We start from the raw sequence: 19,840 nt of genomic DNA, 5'->3' as shown, positions 1-19,840 counted from the left end.
TCTGTATTCTTCAGTGAGGATCACCTCCTGCTCTGCTGAACAGTGAAACACTTTAAAACACTAGCAGGGGAGAGCACTGGGCCAGCACGTGGTATTCTAGCACATTATTTGTAGTTTCTCAAGCATGGTCTAAATGGGTTTGTGAAGCAAGGCTTGTCCAGAGTCACTGGAGACTGTGGGAGGTGAGTTTTTATTTTGACTGTAGTATGGCTTTGTAGGGTTCCTCAGGAGAGCCCTCTGATATCTCCATTTCTCGTACACATGACAGATGTATGATGATCTGTTACAGATCGCATCTGCATCGAATCCTTGTCCTTCCCAAATCAGCTGGTGTAGCTCTTAGTTCTGGTGGGGAAGACATAAAGCAGTTAACCGTCAGTTCTGTGATCTGCATGATTGTACTCCTTCCTTTATAGGTATTAATGCACTTGATGGGGTCTTTTCCTCCCAAAAAGTTAATTTTTAGATGGATGTGCTCCTGGAACATGTCTTGTCTGGTGCAGTACTCTGCTGAGATGTTTTGTAGTTGTGAAGTAAAAACTGATATTACATTCATACAGAACAGTCGTTTGTGTACATTTTAGCCCCTGATGTGCTGTGAAAGCCTATGGTTGTTTCAGTTTTTCTCTCTATAAAACATTTTTGGATCATGGCCCAAAGAAATATTCTTCTGAATTGAAATATTTGAGGAATTTTTTCTGAATGAATTCAACTGTTGAGCAAAGTCTCTAAACTTATTTCCAGCTACTGCCTTATCTGAGTATTCATACTCCTTGGTTTGGTGGTTTGGTTTTTTTTTTCTTAATTAGTAATATTGTTATTATTTTTTTATTTTTTTTTAGCAGAAAAGAGCAGCATTGGGAGCTTGGTGCTTCTGGTGCATAGGTGAGAGGTAACAGGCCAGAGATTCCATCACCCAAGCACTTGGGTAGTGCTGGGTTAGTGGATTTGCTTTAGGATGAAGGATTAAGTACCTGTTCCCCAGACACTGACTGGGAATGGGGGCTGGTCTTCATCTCCCTGAGCTGTGCCAGGGGCCACTTGTCCTCAGGTAAAGGCCAGGTTCTCACCTTGTGTGCCTGAGGTGTGGTTGTGCTCCCGTTCCTGAAAATGCCATCTGCTTCTGTGCCGGCGTCCCTGCTGTGTGACCGAGCGATGGAGCTGGCACCTGGACACCTTGCACGAGGAGAGAGTGACTCTGGGGGGGTTTGAGGGGCGGGCAGGGCAGCGTTCCCTGCCCGGGGTGAGCCTGTGCCCGCTGCTCTCCCGTGGGGCCGGCAGGACCTGCTCCCCGTGCTGGGGCTGACGGCTGTGTCTGTGTGCCAGGGGGGCGGTGGCACCATGGTGAAGCTGGACATCCACACGCTGGCCCATCACCTGAAGCAGGAGCGGCTGTACGTGACCTCGGAGAAGCAGCTGATCCAGCGCCTCAACGCCGACGTGCTGAAGACGGCGGAGCGGCTGTACCGCACGGCCTGGATCTCCAAGCAGCAGCGCATCAACCTCGACAGGCTCATCATCACCAGGTACTGCGGCCTTACAGCACGCTCGCAGGCCGGAGGCCTCTGCGGTACTGATCATGAAAACAGTGAGGCTGTAAACCCAACCTCACCTAGGGAACCTTACACTGAGTTACTTGGCCATTTAGGCTTTTTTTTTTTTTTTAATACCTGTGTTTGTTTTGCTTCTATTCACGAGAACAAACCCTCCAGAATTTGCAGATAATTTGTAGTAACTGCCTGGAAAGACTTTTTTCCTCTGTGTGGCAGGCTGGTTAATAGATAGAACACGTGGCATCTCTTAGCAAGCTTGTTTACTTAAGAGTTACTTAAACTGTTTTTCTTTAAAGTGCTGAAGCCTCTCCTGCGGAATGTTGCCAGCACGCAAAAGTCTTGGAGGACACACAGTTTGTGGATGGATACAAGCAGCTGGGATTCCAGGAGACGGCTTACGGAGAATTCCTGAACAGACTGCGAGAGAACCCCAGGCTCATTGCATCCTGCTTGGTTGCCGGGGAGAAGCTCAACCAGGACAACACCCAGAGCGTCATTCACACGGTCTTTACCTCCATTTATGGCAACTGCATCATGCAGGAGGATGAGAGTTACCTCCTGCAGGTGCTGCGCTACCTGATTGAGTTTGAACTGAAGGAAAGCGACAACCCCAGGCGGCTGCTGAGACGAGGCACCTGTGCCTTCAGCATCTTGTTCAAGCTCTTCTCCGAAGGACTCTTTTCTGCAAAACTTTTTCTTACTGCCACCTTACACGAGCCGATCATGCAGCTTCTGGTTGAGGATGAAGACCACCTGGAGACCGATGCAAACAAATTAATTGAGAGATTCTCCCCTGTACAGCAGGAAAAGTTGTTTGGAGAGAAAGGCACAGAAAAGTTCAAGCAGAGAGTCCAAGAGATGGTTGACTCCAATGAGGCCAAGCTGGTGACCTTGGTCAACAAATTCATTGGCTATCTCAAACAAAACACGTACTGTTTTCCTCACAGCCTGAGGTGGATCGTGTCGCAGATGTACAAAACGCTGTCGTGCGTGGACAGGCTGGAGGTTGGCGAGGTCAGAGCCATGTGCACGGATCTCCTCCTGGCCTGCTTCATCTGCCCTGCCATCGTCAACCCGGAGCAGTACGGCATCATTTCTGATGCTCCTATAAATGAGGTGGCAAGATTTAATCTGATGCAGGTATGATTCACAATGAGGCAGTCTTAAAAATGTATAAATGGCCTTTTTCTTCCTTCTAGAATTGATGCTACTACGGTAAAAGTGAAGATAATGTCTCTCCTACTTATAAAGTGAATGCTAACGAAATATTTGTGTTAATTGTTGCTGAAAAGGCAGGCTCCAAAGTTAATCTGTTTGCTTAAAATACGGACTTGGAAAAATTGACAGCATGTATTGCAGTATCCCTTAGAAGAGTTGCAAATATCCTTTATGAAAGCTGTTTTCAGGGATGGAAGCTAAGGCAGAAAAATGACTATAGCAAAATTCTGGAATGTATGAAAAAGGATGTTGTGCTGTTCCTGCTAATGTTAAATATTATACCAGGTATTGCAAAGAATAATTAAATACTTTGCTGAAAATCCCTTTTTGTCTGGCAGTAATGCCCAATGCTCTACTTGGAGCGTTCTCCAGCCCTCATGACCAGTTCTTGTCATTATGCAAACACTTGGACAATTTAATGATATTACATAGAGGAGTCATCTGAAGGTGTTGAGCAACACTTGTCTGACTGAGGATGTTCCTCCACGCAAGGAACAAAACCTGCTTTTTACTGTTGTCAATAAAGTGGGCAGGGAGTGATTCTCACAGTGCAATCACGCTGGTGAGTTTTGCTCAGTGTTTTTCTAAAATCCAGCAGCAGTCCTCTCCTGTGTCACTGCTCACGTGCTGTAGCAGAGCAGTTGGCAACTCTTTAAATTGAGGGCTGTTTTTCAGTTGGAGATGAATAAGGGATATGTGCTCTGAAATAAGGGTTAGCCCTCCTGCTATTTTTCCTTACTAAAATATATGCAGCCTTTGAAAATCTCTAGGTCTAGATGACCTAGATTCAACTCTCAATTCTGACGTGTTGCAAAAACAAAACATGCTTTGTTCCTGGGAGGGGAAACTATGGATGCTCACAGCCTACTGTGTGTGCACATTTTCTTGTTAAAGGCAATTACTGCTTTTTTTCCTAAAGCTTCTTGCATTTTTTTTTTCTTCCCTGAAAGCAGGCAGAAAGCTCTGTCCACTCGGTCAGAAGTATTACTTGGAGTATTAAATGAAAAAGGATTTAGAATGGAGGAAGCTTTTTGAATATTTTTTATAATCAGGTCCATCATGGTTTGAAAGGCTTATTCTGTGTGCTTCTTTTTAATTTCAGGTTGGGAGACTTCTACAGCAGCTGGCAATGACAGGTTCTGAGGAGGGAGATCCACATACGAAGAGCAACCTTGCTAAATTTGACAAAGTAAGAACCCAGGCTGAAAAAATCCAAGGCTTGCTGAATACGTCATAGTCCTTCTTCAGCCTCCTTTCTCAGACTTTGCCAAGGACTTACTAAGTGTTTAATTTCCAAGTTACATGTAATGAAAAGCAGATTAAATCCTTCAGAAAGCTGGAAAAAAAGCCTCTTGAGTTACTAGAATTAAGGGCTGGGGATTCTTGCTTCTACTCTGACCTAATACTTCTTAAAAGAAAATATTTTAAACAATTAAATGAAATGGTATTTTCAGCTAAGCACTGTAAGTGTTCAAGGCCAGGTTGGACAGGGCTTGGAATAACCTGGTCTAGTGGAAAATGTCCCTGCCCATGGCTTGGTGGTCTTTAAGGTTCTTCCAAGCCAAACCAGTCTGTGATTCTGTGAAATACTGAATTGCTGTCTTTTCAACTGAACCGAGCAAAACACTTTGATCTGAAGATAACCTTAGCGTAACGTCTGTTTTAGCACCAAGTAATTTGTTAGTGCAAGTAACTTCTCTTTTTTCTTTGCATAGTTTTGCTTTTTTTATTCAACTTTTCCTGTTGCTATGAATCATCCATAGCCATAGAGCAGTTGCCTTCATCAGAGCAACAGCGAAGCTGGTGATGTTTGATAGGTTGTCAGGCGTTTAAAAACCTGTTGGTGTCCTTGGTAACCTTGTATCCTTCCAGGTTTTGGTAATCTAGTTGTTACACAGTCACCACACAAAGCTACACATTTATTGTACAAGTAACATTTTCACTATGATATTGTTGTTGCTTCCATGTTTCATTTTCTGTCTGTGCTCGGCAGATTCTTCGGGAAGGGCCAGTTTATTGCCATTATTTTTTTCCCTTTAATTGTAAGAGGACACTTAAGTAAGTAGCACTTTGGAATTCAGGATAGGAACGAGGGAAATGCTAAATGTAACTGCACACTTTCCTTGCTTGCTCTTCAGCGACTTTAAAATATCTCCCCTTTTATCCTAAGATTTTAGAAGTGGGAAGCGAAACTTAAATTATTCTGTGCACCGCTTAACTCCTGTCATAAGTCCTGTCCAAAGTCCAGCAGGTGGTGTCTCATTGCCCCTCTGTGCTGTCTCTCAGAGCTGCGTTGCTGCTTTCCTGGACGTGGTGATCGACGGGCGCGCGGTCGAGACTCCGCCGCTGTCGGCCGTGAACCTGCTGGAGGGGCTGAGCCGCACCGTGGTGTACGTGACCTACAGCCAGCTCACTGCCCTGGTAAGAGCAGCGTCAGCGGGCGCCCTCGTGCTCCCTCCTTGCCGAAGCCGGCAGGTGTGCGCTGCTCCCCTTACCGAAACAATCGGCAACCTTTAGGTTGGCTTCATGCGGAACGTGATGTCAAGCGATCAGCTTAAGGAAGACCGGATGGCTTTGGAAAACCTGCTGGCAAATTTACCCCAGAACAAACCGGGGAAAAGCAGCAGCCTTGAAATGACTCCGTATAATACCCCCCAGCTTTCTCCTGCAACTACTCCAGCTAACAAAAAAAACCGACTGCCCATAGGTAAGGAGAGCGAGTTCCCGCAGGATTTCTGACACCTTGGGCGTTTCTGTGCCATTTTCTCAGTCATCTCTTGGGGTTACTCATCACCTACGCTTCCAGTTCCTACTTTTTCTGTGTAGATGGTGAAGAATTTTCTTTAGCATAGAAAACCAGGTAACTTCCTTCGTGTCTAATGGAAGTGTGATGGATGACCTTCATCACTCCAGCCTGAACTGGAGAAAATTGCTGGAGTGGCTGGTAGTCACAATGGTGGTGGTTGGCAGTGATAATAAAGGGAAGGTTTGAACGTGGGAAGCAGATCTAGGGGAAAAATTGCTTTGGAAGGTAGTAAGATGGAAGCAGAGGCATTTAATTAGTGGGATAGAATAAGTTTAACATTTTTCTTAGAGAACAAATAGACAGGACGGTGAACAAGCAGGAGCAGGAGTTCCAGACTATGTGCTGAGAAGAGAAGGTTTGTCCTTTCTCCATTCCTTGCCTGCTCTAGTTCCAGCTGTCAGTATTCTGGAATGCAGTTTTAGGTTGGTTGGGTTTTGGTTTTTTCAATAAAACTTCTGGGTCTAGATGTTTTCCATATTAATAATACTTTATTTTAAAATAGGAAGTGTGGTACTCTTCTTCAGTGTTTACTTATGTGAATATGACCACGTGGGATATTTTTGTTTGAGAGTTTTGCTGTTGGTGTGTAAAAGGATGAAATATACAGAGGCCAATAAGTGGCAAAAAAACCAAAAACAAAACAAACCTGTCCCATGCTGGTTTAACTCTGCTTTTAAATGCTTCTGGTCTTACACCTCTAAAGTAGTGGCACTTTGCAGCATTTGTGTTATGGTATAAAATAGCTTTTGCTCAAAGTTTTTGTTTCTTCTGTTTCATTTTAATGCTTTCGACCTCCAGGACAGCAGTTGGCAGCGATTACTGCCTGGGATACCTCTGCTACCAATCTGTCAGCTCACATAACTCTAGTAACCCCTTTTGGTGGGTAATGCCCTCTTTCCCTTCTTCTGTCAAACTTTGACTCGTGTCACATAACTCAGCATGCCTTTGGCTCACCCTGGCACTCAGTTCCCTTGGCACATTTCTGCAGTGTCTGAACTCATTTTGTGTACATGTGGGTTTTAAAAACCCCTCTGTGTGATCATCTGAATTTGGCTGCGACTTCTGCACATTTGCCTTGTTTTCCTTGGGTCAAATAAAGAAGTAATTGGTGTCATGCTGCTATTCTTAGAAACATTAATTTCATGTGGGTGTTTTTACTTCCGTGGAGTCAAATGTGGGAATCTGAGGCCAGTTGAAAAGAGGACTTGAGAGTGGCAAAGTGATCACAGTAAACCACCTGATGTTGTATTGTGTGTCTGGGTTTGAGACCCCTGTTAGAATAAAACTTCTTAGGAGAAAAATCGTTTTAGACAAATTAGAGTTTTAAACCACAGAAACCTAGACCTTTTCTGGTAACAAACTTAATTTTCTCATATAATGTATAAAAGGTCTTTCTGTGTTTGGAATAGGCTGAATTGCTGTAGGCAGACAGGTCACAGTGTACCTTGTTTTTCTGCTTCTCAACTTTTACGTTGAAAATTTCCTTCTTCACAGGGCAGTACTCAAGTTTAAGCACCAGTTCCATCTCTCTAAAAGTTTAATAACGCTTTGATTTTGAAAATTTATTTAGTGTGTATTGCTAAATTAAAACATTACATTCCTGTTTTTCCATTGTGTTGTCTTTTTTTCCTTCTTAAATTAGGAGGAAAAGCTTTCTAATGTAGATATTGTTAAATATTTTTTCTTAGCCACTCGAAGCAGAAGTAGATCAAACATGGACCAGCACGGAGATCATGAAGGATCCTCCCAGGACACTATTCCAGAAGTTCAGCCAGAAGAAGTGCTGGTGATTTCTTTGGGGACAGGTCCACAGATTACTCCAGGAATGATGTCAGAAAATGAGGTATCCAGACACGATGACATCTCAGATGTTTTGAACCATGCAGCCTCTGCCTTCTCTAATAGCACAGCAGTGAGGTTGCAGAGCTAAATTTTGGTAATAAATCTGGCATGGGAATTAAAATCCTTACTCTGTGCTACAGAGCTTGGGGGCTGTAGCTGTCAAATTGGCCTTTGTTAGGTGGGTTTTTCCCTCTCACTTAAGAAGCTTAAGAGGGAACCTGGGCTCTTGTTTCTGAGCATTAAGAGACTGCTGTGTCTCTCAGCATGCCCTGTCCTTTGGATCCAGGGCCACAGGTGAGTGGCAGAACTGGAGCACTGATCCTGATGCTTTTGGCAGCTCATGAAAGGCCCAGGCTCTCGTGAGGGCAGAGCTGAGCTCACGGTGCCATCAGTGCCTGCAGACTGTTCCTCGGGCAGGGCTGGCCTCCCTGTCCTTTTTCTCCAGCTGTGGCACAGCTGCTGCCTCCAGCTTTGCTCCCTGCCTGGTGTTTGGGATTATCTCCTCTGGCAGCCTCCTGCAGATGCATTCCACACTGCACTGCCCTGGGGGTGGTGAGGGAGCTGTGGCTCCCTTGTTATCAGGACATTCCTAATGTCCATGGGGTGGTTCCTTCCATCCTCCCCAGGCTCTGACTTGGGAGTTGCTGTACTCTTTCAATGTTAGAAATTTGATTGTTCCATTAACTATACAAAAACATATATCTAGTGTTTTATTTGCTGTTTAATTATCTGAAGAATAGATTATTTTAATGAAGCCTTGTTTCTTTCTCCCACTCTCCAGGTGTTAAATATGCAGCTTGCAGATGGCGGGCAAGGAGATGTCCCCATCGACGAGAACAAAATCCATGGTAAACCTGATAAAACCTTGCGCTTTTCCCTCTGCAGTGATAATCTGGAAGGAATATCTGAAGGTGAAGGGCTGCTTAAGTCTTGAAGAAGTTCTGTTGCTCTGTTTTTTGTTTGGTTTTTTTTCCTTATCTGTAAACAGAAGGTGTATTGAATACAGCATCTTGTCTTCGCTGTTTTGAAGGCTGTACTCTTTCACTCTGAGAGCCTGCCTTCTTTCTTAGTTGTTCAGAGAATAAAGCCTGGAGCTAAATTTTGACCTACAAAGGCATAACTGAGTCTGAGAGTTAGGAGCAAAAAGACTGTGTGTTTAGAAAGAGAAAATAGAGGGATTTTTTTTTTTTTAACTTAAGTTCAGTACTAGTTATTAAGATAATCTAACTTAGCTCTAAACTTTGACTTCTCAGACTTACTTTTCTTCATGTTCTGATTAACTGTTACGTATCTCAGAATAATTTCTGCACAATTCCTTTATATGAACCTCAGGTGTAACAAAGCACAGATGTCTGTGGGATGGAAGATGTTCAGACACATCGCTTTTGCCTTATTTTGTATAACTTCATTTTTGCTCTCTGTCTCCTCAAAATAAGAAAACAAATTCATGAATAAATTAAAGACTTTATTGGCTTTGACGTTGCAGCTGAGTACAGTAGTGATGAGATTCAATATTTTGTGTTGGAACTTCTAATTAATTTCTTGTAATTTTTCTAGTGAGTTTTTGTGTCCTGAATTGTTAACGCTGTATATTTAGCAACTGCTATTCAGATTAGTTTTAAAGTAAAATCTGTTTTCCCAGGCCCTTCCAATCGCTCCAACTCCGTGTCGTCTCTGGATCTGGAGGGGGAGTCGGTGTCGGAGCTGGGCGCGGGCCCCTCCGGCAGCAACGGCGTCGAGGCTCTGCAGCTGCTGGAGCACGAGCAAGGCAGGTGCCGTTCCCTCTTAAAAGCCTGAGCTGCTGGAGAGGCTAAAGCCAAAGTCTTGGTGCAAAGAGGTTGCAAAATTGACGAATTCAAGGGAAAAAACCCTAGAAATTTTACTTGCGCAATCGCTCTTGTATTTATTTGGGTTTGGTTTGGGTTTTTTTTTTTTCCCCGAGAAATATTCTTTGTAGTCTGTTTTAGGAAAAGAAAATTGCCTGGAATTTTGAGATTTAAGTCCTTTATAGGAAACTGCCTGTAAAGTTTTGCTTGATACCAAGGTCTTCCCTTCAGGAATAGGGTGATCTGGACTGGAGTAGTTTGGAAGTATCTGTTTAATGTCCATTTGTCAAACACAGAACGAGTTGCCCAGAGGTTGTGGTGTCTCCAACCTGGAGGTACTCAAAATGTGACTGGACATGGTCATGAGCAGCCTGGTGTTCTTGACCAGGACAGGGGGTTTGGGCTGGAATGATCCCTGGAGGCCTCAGCTTTTCTGTGATCCTGTTCCTCTACAGGAATTGTATCATGTCTTTGTAGCACTACATTTAATTTATTTTTGCTGTCAATTTAGCTGATAGATTACCATGTGTACTTACAGATTTTTCTTCTTATGTCTCAAATGTGTTTTCGGGCAGCATTACCTGAATAGTGTAGTAGGGCTTTACAGGCCTACCTTTAAACCACTGCCTTGCCTGACAGAATTAGGGGGGTGTTTGGGACTTTTTTCCTAATGTACTCTTACAGGTTTTCAATCTGAAGTAATTGGAGAAGCCTTTCAGAAAATCAAGAACTGTTTATATTTCCACAGCCACAACTCAGGATAACCTGGATGACAAGCTCCGTAAGTTTGAAATCCGTGACATGATGGGTTTGACTGATGACAGAGATATTTCAGAAACTGTGAGTGAAACCTGGAGCACAGATGTTTTGGGAAGTGACTTCGACCCCAACATCGACGAGGACCGGCTGCAGGAAATTGCAGGTAACGGGTGTGCTCTGGGAAGGTCCTGTGCTGCTCTGGAGCCCAAGGCTGCAGAGCCCTCCTCTTCCTCCTCCTGCTCCTCCTCTTCCTCCTCCTCCCTTCCTCAACAGGGGCATTTCCATGGATTCAACTGGAGATTTGCTCTAGGAGGATTTTTGTGTGCATGACCTGGACTGTACTTAGTTACTCGTTTCTTTTCAACATTGTGTTTCCTGATTGCTTTAGTAAGGACACTTCAGATGTGTTCTTGCTTTTCTCTCTAGAGCTGACTCCCCAAGCCCAGCTCTAGCCAGACGCTCCGGCTTTACTTTTGCAGGTGCAGCTGCAGAGAACATGCTAGGCAGCTTGCTGTGTTTGCCAGGTTCAGGATCCGTGTTGCTTGATCCCTGCACAGGTTCAACCATATCAGAAACCACAAGTGAGGCGTGGAGTGTGGAAGTATTACCAAGTGATTCAGGTCAGAATCGGGCAGTTTTTGCTTCTTTCTTTAGCATGATTCTAAGACTCTTCCAGAGGCACAGAATGCAAAACAACGGCCTCTTCCTCTTTCTTCAAGAAATTACTGTCCCAGGGTTAAGTTAGTTTCTGTGAGTACTTCCAGGATTAAAAGGACAGAATGCTCCCAGGGAGAAAGAAGATGGAAAGCATTGGGAAAGACTTCTGTTACTTAAGAAATTCTTAAGGTCTGAAGGGGAAGAGAAGGGTTTGCAAAGCAAACTTGTGCTTGCTTTCCTTCCCTGTGGTAGGAGCTATCCAGGACCACGGTTTACTTTGGTTAGTGAAGATGTGACTGTATCCTGTTGTCTAAGAAACACAACAATTAAACCAGTGAACACTCCTCAGCATGCCTGTGCAGACAGAGCATCGCTGTCTGTGCGGAGTCCTGCCTTGTGTACCAAAGGGTATAAGGAAACTCTTGCTCAAGTGGTTGAGTTACCCTAAAACTTGATGCACGAAATCACCCACCACCCCTTCCTTCTGCTTGTGAATATTTAGGGAGCATGGCATTGAGTAATGATACTTCCTCTCTCTGCTCTCCATTGTCTCCCTTTTGTAGAGGCTCCAGATTTAAAACAGGAGGAAAGACTGCAGGAGCTGGAGAGCTGCTCTGGGCTGGGCAGCACGTCTGATGACACTGATGTGAGGGAGGTCAGCTCTCGGCCCAGCACCCCCGGCCTGAGCGTTGTGTCAGGTGTGTGCAACTGTCTCTGACAATGCTGCTCTGTCACACCATGGTCAGCACTCACTTTATTTATACATCACTTCACTCATAAAACGACGTCCTGCACTCCTTCTGGAATTTCCAAAGCAGTGATTCTTTGCTCGCCTCATGGAAGAAATAAAAAATGCAGCAGAGAGGTGAATGCCCTGTGCTGCAATAGCAGAGGAGTGCTGCTTTGGAAGAAACTCCAAACTTTCATGCATTTAGTTTTATTATCATGACTTGCTTTATTTAAGTAAATCATAGCTCTAGTTCTTAATTTTCTGCGAAGTGTATAAGAGTGGAGTGTCGTTCTAATGCCCCTTGTTTTGAAGATGTAGAATAAACTGTTATTTTATGAGTATAGAAATTCATAGTGTCTGTAGGTGCTACTCTGACTGGGAACTTGATTACTCACTGTCCACCAAACATTTTAACAGCCTCAGGATTTTGCTTCGTTGCTCTTTGAAAGACTATTACAGATGCTTTTTTTGTTATGTGTAAGGTATTAGTGCAACATCTGAAGATATTCCCAACAAGATTGAGGATCTCAGGTCTGAATGTAGCTCTGACTTTGGGGGAAAAGATTCTGTAACAAGTCCTGACATGGATGAAACAGCCCATGGTAAGTTACTTATCTGATATAAACAAGTGGCATTTACTGAATCATTAAATTTTACAATTTCTCCCCAATTTCAAAGTGCTGGTGACTAAGCTTAATATTTTCCTTATTTGCCAGTATTGTATTTGTTTGACAAAGAGGCTGCAGTGCTTGCAGTGCTAGAGCTTGAGTACTAGATCTAAGATCCCTAATTCTGTTTGATTACATTGACTGTCCTCTTGCGTTTTGGAGCTGGGTGCTCTTCAAGAATTCCCTGTTTTTTGTGATGCAGTTCTTTGATCATTTCAATGTACTGCAGAGATCTTTCCATACAGGAATATCTGTACAAATGCTTTGCAATATAGGCATCGTAAACTTTTGTTGCTGGAGTCTGTTTTTCCAGTGTCTCTCTTGTTGGAGGCAGTTTTTGTATGGCACTAACTTTGTTCCCTCTGTATTTCAGGAGCCAGTCAGTTGACATCTCCTCCTTCTCAGACAGATTCTTTGCTTGCATTGTTTGACCCTCTGTCCTCAAATGAGGGTGAGTTATAAAGATATTTGTTTTAAAAGTAGGCATTTTCGATGCCTCAGTGTTAGTACCGGGTAATCAGGTAATTTGGAATAATATTAAAAGAAATGCGTGTGGCTTCTTTTCTGCTTGTGACCACAGGTGTGTCAGCTGTAGTAAGGCCTAAAGTGCATTATGCAAGACCCTCTCACCCACCTCCAGATCCCCCCATCCTGGAGGGAGCCGTGGGAGGGAACGAGGCCCGATTGCCGAGCTTTGGGTCTCACGCTTTGATTCCAACGGACCTGGAAGCCTTCAAGCAGAGGCATTCCTACCCGGAGAGGCTGGTCCGCAGCAGGAGCTCGGACATCGTGTCCGCAGTCCGGAGGCCTATGAGTGATCCTGGCTGGAACAGACGTGCTGGGAACGAGGAGAGGGAGCTGCCCGTGGCCTCCAGCAGCACCGGGGCAGCCGTGCTGGCCGCCGCCTCTCAGTCGTCATCGTCATCTCCCAGCAAGGACTCCTCCAGGGGAGAGGTGAGCCTTCTGTTTATCGTTTTATTTTTGTCTCTCGTGCCCGCTTTAACTACGCATCTAATGCCAGAAAGTTGGAATTAAATGTCTTTAGCCAAGAAATTGCAACACACGTTTGTTACCCTTTAAACGTTGGCCAATAACGTTTTATAAGATGAAGCTGCAGATGTTCAGAGTGACCTAAATGGATTTGGCTTTTCTTAAATTTACTGCATGAGGTTTACTGGATTTGGTGGTACTTCAGAAACAGATTCATTGTAGTGTTAAATTGCTGTAGCAGCCTGAAAATTAATTTTCTTTAAAAGAAAAATAAGTGAAATCTAAAGTTCTTTGGGGCTATGGGTTTGCATTTCCAGGATGTTCTTCTTTAGGAGAGATATTTCTGACTTAATCTGCTCTTTGTGCTCTGCTGTAGTTCTATTTTTACAGTCAGTGTAGCAAAAGCTGATGTGAAGGAGAAATTTTCTCTTTACACTTGATTTGGTAAATGCTCAGATGTAGACTCTGCCCTTCCGCAGATTGAGGAACGGAAAGACAGTGATGATGAGAAGTCTGACAGGAACAAGCCCTGGTGGAAGAAACGTTTTGTGTCTGCCATGCCCAAAGGTAGGATCCTGTCTCTGGGTTTGATAGTTCAGTCAGAGTTCACACTGCCTTTTTTATATCTTTAGTCACTTTTATGGTTAAAGTGTAAATAAATATGTAAATAAAACTGGAAAGCTATCTGATTCCCTTGGCTGGTACTTCCCTAGAGTGTGCGGTATCTGGAAGGCAAAACTGTTCTGCCTGACCTCATGTCTATTAAAGGTGGAGCTGGCTATAGATGATGACAGTACACCTCTGCTCTCCCCCATGGATAAGCTTATGCTTTTATGGAAGTTGATTTAATGAAAATTTTCTGCATTAGACCCTTCCTTAAAGTTTGTGCTATTTGGCCATTATCTCAGTCTTTGATGAGGTACCTTGCATTTTCAGCTCCTATTCCATTCAGGAAGAAAGAAAAACAAGAAAAAGACAAAGATGACATGGTACCTGACAGATATGCAACGCTTCAAGGTATGTAAATAACATCATCATAGTAATTTTCTCTCAGAATGTGCCTCCTGGAGCTCCAGAGTACCCACCAGGTAGCTACTGACAGGCAGGTATGTGCTGCTGTACTTGGTGTTCAGAAGTGGCGTTTTGAATAAGAAAATGGATAAAATTTCCTGACTTGAAGGCTGGTTTTAAGTTGTCACATCTGTCTGTGCATGTAGTGGATTCTCAAGTCCTCACTTTCCCCCGCCCTCATTATGGAGCTCCTCTCCTTGTCACAGCTGAGCTGTAAGGATAGCTGCACACACAGTCCTGTAATAGTTACTTAAGTGTTAGATTAAACATGGTTTGAACCTGGGTGTTCTGTTTTCTGTTTGCCTGATCCTTTCTAGAAGTCTTCAAATATCCAAGAACCATTTGTGTATGAAGAATGAATGTGCTGAGGATCTGCTCAGGATCTGACTTCATTTGTTCACTTTGATTGTACTGTTTGTTTTCTGGTTTGCTTTGGACTTTATTAATGCATTTGAATTTGGGCTACATGGGACACAAGCAGCTCTTTGTTTGATCTGGCTAAACACAGAGTCCAAATGTGTAGGCTTAAGTTTTTGTATTTGCTTTCAGTTGGCCCAACACCAGGGTAACTCCTGTTGTTCTTTATGATCCTTTCAGATGATCCCAGCCCAAGGCTCAGTGCACAGGCACAAGCTGCTGAGGACATTCTGGACAAATACAGGAATGCAATCAAGAGAACAAGTCCCAGTGAAGGAGCCATAGTGAACTACGACAGTGCAGGTGAGAACCTTTTTGTAATCTTTTGTAATCACCACCAACATAGTTTCTGCTCCTTAAAGATAAAAACGCTTCAGTATTCTAGACCAATGTGAGTTCTGAACAAGGAACATTCTGAACATTCGTCAAATAATCTGTGGGATGGTCCCTCAGAGGCTGGGAATTAAATTAATATTCCCAAGGACAGCTCTTTGTATTGCCATTGAGGGAGCTGGTTGTTGATAGCACATCTCCTATCAGTTTTTTGTGCCTTCCAAAACTTCTGCAGTTTCTTCTTAGGAGCTTCTAGGTTGTATGTCTTAATGTGCCTTTTTTCATATATCTAGAACAAGCTGGTTTATTTTCTGTCTCCGTTCTCTCCCTGACCCTAGAATAATGAGCAGAAAATTAGTCTGGTTTCTTCTGACTCCTCTCTTGAGGTGTAATGTGGTTTTTGTTTGCAGAGGCCATTGGGGATGGTGAGAGCATGCACGACTCCCCACGGGACGAGGCTTTGCAGAACATGTCTGCAGATGACCTCCCAGACTCTGCAAGTCAAGTAGCTCAGCCACAAGGTTCTGCTTTCTCCTACAGGTAAATATATTTGCAGGTTTCATCTTACCCACAAAGTAGAATTAAAAGCTGAAGCTGTGAGACTGGTTCCCACACGAATCTTTATACAGATGAATTGTAAACTTTTATGTGCTTTTAGTTTTAAGCATCTCAGACTGTCATGTTTCCACTGATGAAGGAGGGATGTTGTAACCAGAGAGGACAGAGCAATCGAGTGTTTAAAAACATCCCTTTGAAGATGGTGCTATAGCAAAAGAATTGATATTCTAAAGTCTTTACAACATTGTATATTAAAATGATGTTAAATAACTTCTTGGCAGTATTAAATAAAAAAGGAAGTAAAGACTTCTTATTGAAGAAGCAAGCTCTCATCAACGGTGTTAAGAAAATGTTTTTCCTCTTTAAGGGATGCAAAGAAGAAATTGAGATTGGCTCTTTGTTCAGCAGATTCTGTTGCCCTCCCGATGCTGACACATTCAACAAGGAATGGTCTCCCCGACCACACAGACCCCGAAGGTAAAGGCTCTGTGCACTGTGTGTGTCTCTCCTTGGCCCCGTGTAATGGCACTTGTACTGCAGCATTTATGGTCCCTTCTCTTTGCCATAAATATTGAGGGCACCTCAGCTGAGGGCTGCGTTTTGCCCCCAGAATGTTTTCATTCGTACTCCACAGACAAACTGCCATCTCAGCCTGGTCTAAGATTTTTTTTTGTAATGAAGAATCACAGATACAGTGCAGGTAGAGCCTGAAGCTATAGAATAGACTCTCAAAACACATGTGCTTTTGGGAGTTGTGCCACCTGAATGATTTACTGGGTCTTTATGTTGACTTAATATAAATGTGTTGGGTTGTATCCTTTCATTCACTCCAGGTTTATTTGCAGACAGGAGAATATGTCACCTTATCTGGTCCTCTTTGCATTTCAGAATAGTTCTAAATACTAGATAAGACAGTGATATGGAAGCTTATCCTTGATAGCTGGAAAATTCAAAAAGGCTTATTGAATTGTTCTAAAATAACATTTATTGCCTAATGCACAGGAGTTTTGTCTTAAACATCTGTAAAATTAGCATGTTCCCCATATTCAAAAACAGTTTATTTTCACCGTGCACGTTTCCTTTCCTTACTATTTTCCCTTTGTTCTTTATTAGATAATGAAATTGTGTGCTTCTTGAAAGTTCAGCTGGCTGAAGCCATCAACCTGCAGGACAAGAACCTGATGGCACAGCTGCAGGAGACGATGCGCTGCGTGAGCCGCTTCGACAACCGCACCTGCCGCAAGCTGCTGGCCTCCATTGCAGAGGACTACAGGTAGCTTGTCCTGTGCCTCTCCAGCTGTGGGCTCCCAAATTCATGTATTTATTCACCAGCAGATTGGGAGGGTCCTTTTTGTTTTAAATGGCACTTTACTAAACCGGGTTATTGCTTCTCTGCTTCCCCATGAAAGGATGCAATTGTCTCACCCACGTGAGGCAAACTTCCCAGTTCAGGCATTGCTTTGCTTCAAAAGCAACAAGTGGAAGAATCCTTTGCACTACACAGTTTGTAAAGCTGTTAGCCTCTGTCTTTATTGTGGATCTGATGTAGAGCTCTTTGCTTTAGGAAAAGAGCTCCATACATCGCTTATTTAACTCGCTGTCGCCAAGGCCTGCAGACGACACAGGCGCACCTGGAGAGGCTCTTACAGAGAGTCCTGCGAGATAAAGAAGTGGCCAACAGATACTTCACCACAGTCTGTGTGAGGTTACTGCTGGAGAGCAAGGAAAAGAAAATAAGGGAGTTCATTCAAGGTAAGATTAATGCAGACCAAAGCTTTTATATTCCTTTACTCCGTATTTAGATGCTGACTTGGGTTAATGTTTTAAAGTACGTCTTTTGATCTGAGCAGTAGATTCCTAAAGTAATTTTAATTTCAGATGGTGAATTAGTGACTAAACAGACAGATTACTGTGACTTTACAGTATGTTGTGGCAGCTAAGCCATGGTAATTGTCTGCATTTTTCATGGTCTGAGAGAATGAAGGTAATTTGACCTCACTTGGCTGAAAAAGTTATTCTAAATCGCATGATGATCTGCTCTATGGCAGAAGCATGAATGCTATTAATTATTTTATATCTACTGATACAAGATAAATTAAGCTGTGGCATTCAGTTCTTAGTCCAGAACCTATGGCTGCACCTTAGGAGACATGGGGGATAATAATAGTGTGATTCAAAGATTCAGAAATACCACAGCATAAGAGACAGTGACACCAGGAAGCTCAAAACAGCCACTTATACCAAACTGCTTCTATGTTCTCTGTGCACATATCTGACTAAATGAAGCACATAAGAAATTTGGAGTCAGTTCTTGCTTCTGGAGCAAAAAAGTATCAGAAGTAATATTTTTCTTACCTAAGTGAATGTTCTTTCTCTTCCTCCTTTTCATCAGATTTCCAGAAACTCACGGCAGCAGATGACAAAACAGCCCAAGTAGAGGATTTTCTCCAGTTCCTGTACGGGGCTATGGCTCAGGATGCCATATGGCAGAATGCCAGCGAGGAGCAGCTCCAGGATGCACAATTAGCCATCGAGCGCAGTGTGATGAATCGCATTTTCAAACTCGCCTTCTACCCTAATCAGGATGGAGACATTTTGCGTGACCAGTAAGTTAATGGAATTCAAAGGACTTGTTTTCTCTTTTGCAGTTAGTGCAGTGGGAGCTGTGCAGCCCTCCTGTGACAGACTTGTCTGAGTCAACTACATAAATTCATGGTTTTGTTCAGAACATTTTGTAAAAGGACGGGGAAGGGCTTCAGTACCATGTTCAAATGTGTTTGCAACAAACTGCTAGAACAGGAAGAAAGAAGTTGTAAGTGTAAGGATTTGGGATACAGACTGTCAGGTCTGCAAGTGTGTGTGCTGAGAGAATGATGAAAACCTGGTTCAGGACTGGACCTGATCCATTTTCTGGTTTCAGTCAGTATTTTCCATGCATTTGGGGTTCCTGTGGTTTACAGCAGATGCTGTTGGGATGCTCTAGAGGATGTGTGGCTGTTCTTGGCTGTACAGAGCAATCCTCTGCATCTTCACTGACCTGGTGCACATCATCTGTAGGGCCACATTCCTGAAGATCTTTCTTGTCCTATCAAACATGAAACAAGTTTCTTCAGCTGGCTGGCTGCTGCTTACTTTTCACTCTTGTTTTTTGTGTTTTCAGGGTCCTTCATGAGCACATACAGAGGTTATCCAAAGTAGTGACGGCAAACCACAAGGCACTTCAGATCCCTGAGGTAACAACTCTTTTCCTTTGCTGCTGTATTTGTGTTGGGGTTTGTACTGGGATTGGGATGGGGAGAGAATAGTTCTGTTCTACACTTAGAAGGGTGGCTTTGCTGTCTGTGATAGCTGAAATACACTGTATCCATAGCTGTACCCAGCCACAGCTTCTCTGGGCAACCTGTGCCAGGGCCCCACCATCACCATCCTCACAGCAGAGAATTTCTTCCATATATATAACTTCAATCTCCCCTCTTCCAGTTTGATCCCCTCTTGCCGTAAAGCTCCCCATTTCTCCAAGGCCTGTGTGCCTGTGGTCCTTCAGCTGCTCTGTGGAGCCCAGCAGTGGCTCGGCCAGCTGAGGACCGGGCGTTTTTCCCCAGGTGTATCTCCGGGAGGCGCCGTGGCCGTCGGCGCAGTCCGAGATCCGCACCATAAGCGCGTACAAGACCCCCCGGGACAAGGTGCAGTGTATCCTGAGGATGTGCTCCACCATCATGAACCTGCTCAGTCTGGCCAACGAGGACTCCGTACCTGGGGCAGACGATTTCGTTCCTGTCCTGGTCTTTGTCCTCATAAAGGTGAGTTCTTTTGCAGAGATCACAAGCCCCAGTTAATTCTTGTAATAAACAAGCAAATTCAGGAGGAGAGATAATGCCTGTGGTGGGGAGCTGGCCAGGCTCAAACCTGGATGTGATTCAGGAGGGTTTGAATAGGAATGTCAGAAATATGGTCAGAATAATGGTTTTTGAATCCAAGCAAACTTTGCATTTGGAACCAAGGAAATTGGGGTGCAGATGTGTGGAGTTTGTTTTGGGTATATCCACCAGAATCTGTCATCTGTGCCTGCTTCATGCTGTCCAGGACTGACTTGGGTTGTGTTGCTGGTCTTTTTTGACATGAGTGGAGAATGGTCTGACCTGTAAGATGCTGGAACAACTGGCTTTAAATGCATTGAGGTCCTGATGACCTTCACAGTTCATGCCAGTGTTCCCCTTCTTTCTCTTGGCCTGCTAGTCCATTTTTCCTTGTTGGAAAAATGTTCCTTTCTTCACCCCTGATGCCTTCTGAGTGTGTGAAGTGGGGCTGGTGAGGATAAGCAGTCCCTGCCCTGCAGGTAGGTTACATACTCTGTCGGATGAGGATCGCTGCACAAAGGGAATTGTGGTTTTGTTCTGTATCTTGCGGTGTTT

The 19,840-nt window shown here is 43.8% G+C and overlaps 1 protein-coding gene across 9 annotated transcripts in view; it reads left to right on the top strand.

Annotated features, from left to right (window-relative positions):
* Positions 1-19,840, top strand: part of GAPVD1 (GTPase activating protein and VPS9 domains 1) — a 29,031-nt gene that overhangs the window by 5,461 nt on the left and 3,730 nt on the right. For 3 of the 9 annotated variants that reach the window (XM_058423067.1, XM_058423068.1, XM_040082949.2), the window contains 24 exons: positions 1,327-1,526; positions 1,850-2,693; positions 3,874-3,960; positions 5,058-5,192; positions 5,289-5,478; positions 7,266-7,420; positions 8,201-8,330; positions 9,062-9,187; positions 9,994-10,167; positions 10,484-10,624; positions 11,225-11,359; positions 11,874-11,993; positions 12,433-12,510; positions 12,640-13,013; positions 13,529-13,616; positions 13,986-14,066; positions 14,718-14,840; positions 15,281-15,410; positions 15,796-15,905; positions 16,542-16,701; positions 16,993-17,180; positions 17,821-18,034; positions 18,589-18,661; positions 19,031-19,228. In XM_058423067.1, the coding sequence (XP_058279050.1) occupies positions 1,342-1,526; positions 1,850-2,693; positions 3,874-3,960; positions 5,058-5,192; positions 5,289-5,478; positions 7,266-7,420; positions 8,201-8,330; positions 9,062-9,187; positions 9,994-10,167; positions 10,484-10,624; positions 11,225-11,359; positions 11,874-11,993; positions 12,433-12,510; positions 12,640-13,013; positions 13,529-13,616; positions 13,986-14,066; positions 14,718-14,840; positions 15,281-15,410; positions 15,796-15,905; positions 16,542-16,701; positions 16,993-17,180; positions 17,821-18,034; positions 18,589-18,661; positions 19,031-19,228 (4,239 nt within the window). In that variant the 5' untranslated portion in view covers positions 1,327-1,341. Of the gene's footprint in view, positions 1-1,326; positions 1,527-1,849; positions 2,694-3,873; positions 3,961-5,057; positions 5,193-5,288; positions 5,479-6,375; positions 6,457-7,265; positions 7,421-8,200; positions 8,331-9,061; positions 9,188-9,993; positions 10,168-10,483; positions 10,625-11,224; positions 11,360-11,873; positions 11,994-12,432; positions 12,511-12,639; positions 13,014-13,528; positions 13,617-13,985; positions 14,067-14,717; positions 14,841-15,280; positions 15,411-15,795; positions 15,906-16,541; positions 16,702-16,992; positions 17,181-17,820; positions 18,035-18,588; positions 18,662-19,030; positions 19,229-19,840 lie in introns of all 9 variants that reach the window. The other 6 variants (XM_058423070.1, XM_058423069.1, XM_040082951.2 and 3 more) reach the window with 3 other exon arrangements.

The sequence above is a fragment of the Hirundo rustica genome, chromosome 20, assembly GCF_015227805.2.
Source record: "Hirundo rustica isolate bHirRus1 chromosome 20, bHirRus1.pri.v3, whole genome shotgun sequence".
NCBI lineage: Eukaryota > Metazoa > Chordata > Aves > Passeriformes > Hirundinidae > Hirundo > Hirundo rustica.
This window is presented reverse-complemented; position numbering and strand designations above follow the sequence as displayed.